General features: G+C 41.0%; 1 protein-coding gene across 7 annotated transcripts in view; it reads left to right on the top strand.

The window, feature by feature from the left end:
• Positions 1-653: 653 nt before the first annotated feature.
• Positions 654-6690, top strand: part of dgkh (diacylglycerol kinase, eta) — a 63601-nt gene continuing 57564 nt past the window's right edge. For 3 of the 7 annotated variants that reach the window (XM_072397359.1, XM_072397360.1, XM_072397357.1), the window contains exons 1-2: positions 654-869; positions 1933-2100. In XM_072397359.1, coding sequence (XP_072253460.1) covers positions 822-869; positions 1933-2100 — 216 coding nt within the window. In that variant the 5' untranslated portion in view covers positions 654-821. Of the gene's footprint in view, positions 870-1628; positions 2101-6690 lie in introns of those variants that run through there. The other 4 variants (XM_072397362.1, XM_072397356.1, XM_072397355.1 and 1 more) reach the window with 3 other exon arrangements.

Here is a 6690-nt window from a genome sequence, read left to right as displayed (position 1 = left end):
GCAACAGGTCTTATGGAGGGATGAATCCTCCCCAGAGCCCGGACCTCAACATTATTGAAGCAGTGTGGGATCATCTGACAGAGAACGGAACAAAAGGCAGCTGACATCAAAAGAAGAGCTTTGGGATGTCCTTCAAGAAGTTTGGAGAACTATTCCTGAAGACTACTTAAAGAAATGACAGAAAGCTTGTTTAAGAGGGTTCAGGCTGTGTTGTAGAATAAAGGTGCTTATACCAAAAATTGACTTAATTTCAAGCTCAGTTTCAGATTCAACAGTTTCTTTGTTGCCTTTTATTTGTTTCCATTTATGTTTCCATGTGTTTTATTACATTGCGGGACCTATTTCCCATTTTCTTGGTAATTAACAAAACGCTGTCTACTGTAAATTTGACCAGGCAATGTTTTTATAGTCTATTCAGACTGATTCTTTATGTGAGAAAAATGTAAAATATTACGCTCTAAACTGGTAGCAGTATTTACAGATTACGTAATTTTAACCTCACACACAGACCCAAATGCATGCGTACATAGTTGGCCTTCTCACCCCGGGCCGGAACAGTCTTGCACCAAGCTGCGCGCGCTTTTAAGCTGGTTTGACATTTATCACGTGGAGCTCTGATAAGCTCGGCCCTCGAAGGAAAGAGAGCGTCGCGGAGGGAGAGGAGCGGTGGGAGGACGCGGCACGGCTAGCTCCACGTCCCATCTCCTCCTCAGTGCGCATACGAGTGGCGTCAAGCCAGGGCAGAGAGGCAGGCTGTGAATTGCTCAATCTTTCCCTGATTCGTTTCTTCTCTCCCCGAGCGGACGCAGAGGTCTGGGACTATGGAGGATGTGTATCATTACTGCCGCAGTCCTGCCTGGGAGGAACTGGTTAGTATAAACGAACACTGTGGACTTGCGTTATTCAGTACGCTTCTGGTTTCGCTGCGATCCTGCGCGTTTTTTTTTCAAAGAAAATAACAGAATTAGACATCATTACGTGAATCCATTGCTCTAACCAGTACACAGCAAGAGTTTTTGTCTCTGAGGATATTTCGTTCTCCAAGCGCGCTCGTGCGTAAAGCCCTCTTTCCACTGTTGCCATGATTTTTGCACACTACTATCATCTTAAAAGCCATCTGAATGAAACTGTAAGGCGTTTTAAGTGTCAGTTTTGAGAAAAGCAAACTAAATTGGTTTTTAAAGACTCAAACAATACTTGGTTGCGTTTTTTCGGGAAACTTTTCTTCTCTTCTTCTTTCTTCTCTAATTCTGCCGTATTGTCTGTCATTTCCAATCTATCAATGAGAAGAATAGCAGAGTCACTTCTAAAGCAAGAGTCACTTATTGGGAGTTGGATTATGACTTGTTAAGATTGGAATTTTATATTTTTGTTGAAACAACTCACTGTTTGACTATCTCAAGCTCATTTTATATTCCCATGCATTTTTTCAATACTTTCACAATTAACAGAAAAAGGCCTTTAATGCGTTCTCGTGCTTAAAGCACCCCTTTTTAAAAAAATATCTGAGCTTCATTAGTTGATTTATTACACTTATTTCCTATTTGTGGCACTCCCTCTGTTACTCGGATGAAGTGCTTGTGTAAAACAGCCACTAGGGTCTGTCATGGCACGGACAAGTCCGCCGGTTTACGGAGTGGATGAGGCGGTCTCTCGCCTCAGTCTGGACTGGCCGCTGGAGCTATAAGCATCTACCAAGCGGGGGACTTTGGAGCCCAACCCCACCGTGCCGCGACATGCTACATCCCGTATGCGTTTATCAGCCCACACACACTCCAGAAAACATAGCCGTCTTTATCGTAGACACACAGAGACATGACAGCGAGGAGAGACCCTTCTCAGTCGCTCGACAGCTCTCGTCTCCCGGAGAGGAAAGGAGCAGTGGACCGGGCAAAGGCTAATCCCGATTGGTTTTATCCCTCTTCTCGACAGGAGCCGGAGAAAGGGCCTGTTTCGTCCGCGGCTGGAATCCATGCCCATGTGGTGGGCGCTGTCGCCGGCTCCGGCGCTGCAGACGAGTCCTCCGACAGCGAAGCAGAGCAGGAAGGCCCCCAGAAACTCATCAGAAAAGTGTCCACCTCAGGACAGATCAGGACCAAGGTAAGATTTCTGTCTGTCTTTGTCTCGCTTTGGCTTACATGAATGTTTGACTAAATTGTATGAATGATGGGTTGGCCGTAAGTAGCGCAATAGTTGTCCGCTGCTTTCTGACTCTGAGACCAAACATTCAACAGATCTGTGTGCGCGGTGGTCTTTGTTGACCACTGATGTCCAATGTGCCTAAGAAACACTCTGCCTGTTATGTTTTGGTGGCCTGTACTGTTTTTCCATGACAGCTTATGCAGGGTAACACTGCAGGAATTTTGTACGCTGGTGATAAGAAATTAGTTTCTCAAGAGCTTTTAAAACCTGTTGCTCTTAGTAAATGTAATCTCAGCGAGGAACCGCTCTTGTGATTGAGTTTAGTTACAGTTTATTTTAAAGTAAACCCCCAAAGAAGTAAAATTATGGAAAATGCAATGCTAAATAGTCGTAGTTAGATTTGTTTTTATTTCCTTACAGACATTATAAACTCAATCCAGTTTTTGCAATGCCAAAAAAAAATAGGGACAGTAAAATTTTTCTCACTTTGTAATGTAGCTATTCATTCTCACAACCCTCAAAAAAACGTTTTGGCTTTGAGGATACCTAATAATGAGGCTCTTAAGATGTTATTTTGTTCCATTCCTCCTGCAAAGACATCTTAAGGTATGATTTGATACAGTCATTTTATTATTCATTTAGTTGAAACATTTCCATAACATTCTGTCTTGAGGAAAGGTCAGGACTGCAAGTAGGTCAGTCCAGTACATGTAACCTCTTCTTCGTCAGCCATATCTTTGTAATGTGTGTAGAATGTGGTTTTACATTGTCTTGCTGATAACACATATACATCCCTGGAAAAGTTGTGGTCTTGAGGGCAGTAAATGTTTCTCTAAAGTCCCAGTGAGCTTTTCTGCTGCCGTCACAGAAGTGTAAATGAGCTTTGCCAAGGGCACTGATACAACTGCATATCATCACAGACCCTGGCTTTTGGACTTGTTGCTGATACAAGTCTGGATGCTCCTTTTGGTCTTTGGTCCGGAGCACATGACCGCGATACATGTTTACACTGTGTGATGGTCCATTCCAAAATCCTTTGAACCCAGAGAGCTCAACGCTGATTCTGGACGAAGTTAACATAAGGCTTCTTATTCTGCACAGTATAGTCTGAAGTCACAGTTGTCTGAGGTTTCCAGCTTAGGCTTGCTCCCTTTTTCTTTACACACTAAAATTCATGAATGATGTATTTAGATTCTTAACTGTCCTGGACAACTATATAACTGTCCTCCAATCTTTCTTTTAGGAACATTGTTTTTGAACAGTTCAATGATTTTCTCACACATTTGTTGTCAAATTGGAGATTCTATGCCCATCTTTTCTCTTTAAAGACTAAAAGTATTTTATTAGTACCAGATAATGATTCCAATCAGTTGTTTTAATTTTTTTTATAACCACATCACTAGCCCTAAATTTGCTTCATCCAACTTTTTTGGAATGTATTGTGGTCTGAAATGTAAAAATTTATGAATTTGAACAAATATAAAAAAAGTTGACAAGACAAAACATGAAATATTTTGGGTTCCTGCTCTCAGCAGTTTTTCTAATTTGGGGTTGTAATAAATTATGATTCACAGATCAAATGTTTTGCCAACAATGTTCTGCAGCTTTGCTTTTGGCATTCAGGATGAAGTAAGAGAATGCTGTTCTAGTTCTCTGACACCTAAGCTCTCTTGGCCTATTTATCTTTTACGCTGCAAACGAGTGCCGCCGTCCCAAACCAATGGATCCGCTTAATTATTGACTGCTTAACTCCACCCCTTCTACATTATTCAGGATATTAAGATACTTTGGACCGAGTAGCGTCTGACCATACATTTCAAATGCTTTTTTATTTTTCCATCTAGTTATTTTTTGCTTTATTTTTTTGGTAGTTAATCAAGTTTTTAAAGTATAAGTTAAAAGAAATATCTGAAGTGGCAAAAGTCTGTTTGAGGTTACTTAAGCCTACATTTACATAATTAACTTAGTCTGTTCAGTGTCAGCCTGGTCAGACAACTGCCTAACTGTTGTCCCTGCAGTTACAGCAGGAGTTTTAAAAGTGGATAAAAGTCAGACTGATATGAGTTACGATGTACACTCTACCTGCAGCGATGCACATATACCGAACGGATGCTAATTGCATTGGCTGGCTCCAAGCCCAGATGGACCTGAATCTGTTCTGCCAAACTACATACAGCACACTGCAGGTCAGCATACAATCACTTCATACTGCTATCACAATAGTATAAAGCACTTCTGCTGTAATTGTATCAGCGTGCTTTGCATGTTGACATTGTGCTAACGGAGGTCTCAGACTTGTTACGTGTGTGTTTGAGTGTGTGTGCTGAGAGTTACTAATGGATCATGCATGCACTGACTCACTGAGTGTTGTTCCACTGGGCTGTTTGCTCAGCTCTGGACCGTGTGTGCATCACATTGTCACTGTCCACCCCTTTCTGTCCACTATCTCCGGTTATTTGGTTGCCACAGACAACCACGTCTTCTAGCCTTATTGGTTGACTCCATGGCAATGCTCTGCAAGACAGCTGGTTTGCTCCAAGGTGCACATTTGCCACACAGTGAGTCTCGTCTACTATGTCCTTCTCAGATAGAGTCATGTGAAAAAGAAAGTACACCCTCTTTCAATTCTAAGATTATTATTAGAATAGATATATTAAGCTTATTATGAGGCAAATGCAACCTCAGATGAACAACAACAACACATGACATATTACATTGTGTCATTATTTTTTCAGCAAAATCTTAGTGAAAATATAGAAGCAATTGGTGAAAAACCTCCCTTACTGCCTCTGTATAAATTAAGAGGGCAAGTAGCAGTTAGGTACACTTGATTAATTGATCATCACCAAGTGAGACTACCTTTATTAAAGCAGTAGCAGAGTTATTTTTTTAGACTCTACAGGCCTCAGTTGGCACGTTAAAATGTTTTAACAGTACTATTATAGAAAAGTATGGTTTGTTTGAAAGGGTTGAAAGCCTCCTGTCTCTAAAAGAGAACATGGCAGCACACCTGAGGTTTGCCAAGTTGCATCTAAACAAACAACAAGACTTCTGGAATAATGGAGATGTTTTGTCATGTTTTCACTTGGGCTTATTTTGCAGCCACAGGACCCAGGCACCTTTTTAGTAAGTGAGACCATGAAAGCTAAAGTTTGACTGAAATTGGGTCAGACAACAGGATGTGGTCAAGATGTCCTGTGTTGTTGTTCATCTGAGGTGTATTTACCTATGGCATAAATAAAGCCTTTGAACTGAAAGAGGTCAGCTTCATTTTTCACACAATTGTAAAAAAAAGACTCATCAGGACATTTTGCAGAATTTGGCCTACCATTCTATGAATATATTTGACTGATATCATCACATTGAAAACCTTTTTGATTTTTCATGGGCAGAAAGTATATCTTAGAAAAGTCTGAGTAATATTGATGTCGATAGTTATGAAATCATTGGCATCAACAGAGGTGAACCCCTTTATTATGGCCGTTTGTAGTTATCTTTTCACTCTATCTGCATGTTGTCAACTGTTGCGGACCCTTAGTGGAAAATCAATATATTGACAGCTGTAAATAGTTGTTGTTGAGCGGCTGGCTGATGCAGAGATGAGATAATAGCTATCATTTACGTCTGCCCAATGTTCTGAAATCTTTCTTCTCCTGCAGAATATACATGGACTTCATACATTCAAATGGCCATTTCTCCCATTCTGCTTCATGCAATGAAGCCATTAACTACATCAATATTCTTGTAAATGCATTAGTTAACTACAGCAAAATATCAGGTAGAAGTCTAGTCCATATTTGATTCTAGAAAGAACAGCAGTCTTTTCATAGCCTCTGCTCTCTTGTCATCTCCACTCTCAGCCCCCTCTCTGTCATGCTGCAGCTGAGCAGAGCATATAAACTTGTGACTAATACTGTGGCTGTGTGATTGAAAGCAGAGCTAATGGTATTCCGGGGGTCTGCTGCTGCCGCTGTTGTTGTTGCTGCTGCTACATGGGGTATTGGGAAAGCTCTATGAGCCTGACACAGAGTAATCCAAAGCAAATAGATGCTGAGTTTGGGAGTATATGAATGAGGCATTGTCGGAAGAGGTGACACACTGTGATTTCCATTTATGGGAGGAGCTGAGAGAGTCACTTTATTTGTGTTTATTTAACCAGGAAGTCTTAAGATGTATTGTCTCTTTTGCTTGTTTCAATTTACAAAACTTTTTTTGATGAGATTTTTGTACTCAAAACATTCATGCAGTTAATCATAAGAAGGAGAATCATGTAAAGTCTTGTTTGAAGTAGCTTTTGCATACTCTGATGAAATGTTTTGGTCTACCTACTGAGCAAACAAAAGCTTCTCCCTGATCCTATACTTAAGCAGGGAATTCCCTGCTTAATCTTAATTTAAAGGTCACATTTCAGTTTAGGGCTGCATGGTGGTGTGGCTGTTAGCATCGTCATCTCACAGCAAAAGGGTTCCTGGTTTGATTCCCAGCTGGGGCCTTTCTGTGTGGACTTTGCATGTTCTCCCTGTGTATGTGTGGGTTCTCTCTGGGTAC

This window comes from Leuresthes tenuis, unplaced genomic scaffold (genome assembly GCF_036924035.1).
Source record: "Leuresthes tenuis unplaced genomic scaffold, fLeuTen1.0.hap1 SCAF_12, whole genome shotgun sequence".
In the NCBI taxonomy this organism is placed as follows: domain Eukaryota; kingdom Metazoa; phylum Chordata; class Actinopteri; order Atheriniformes; family Atherinopsidae; genus Leuresthes; species Leuresthes tenuis.
Note: the sequence above shows the minus strand (reverse complement) of the source record. Positions and strands in the feature narration are given on the sequence as shown.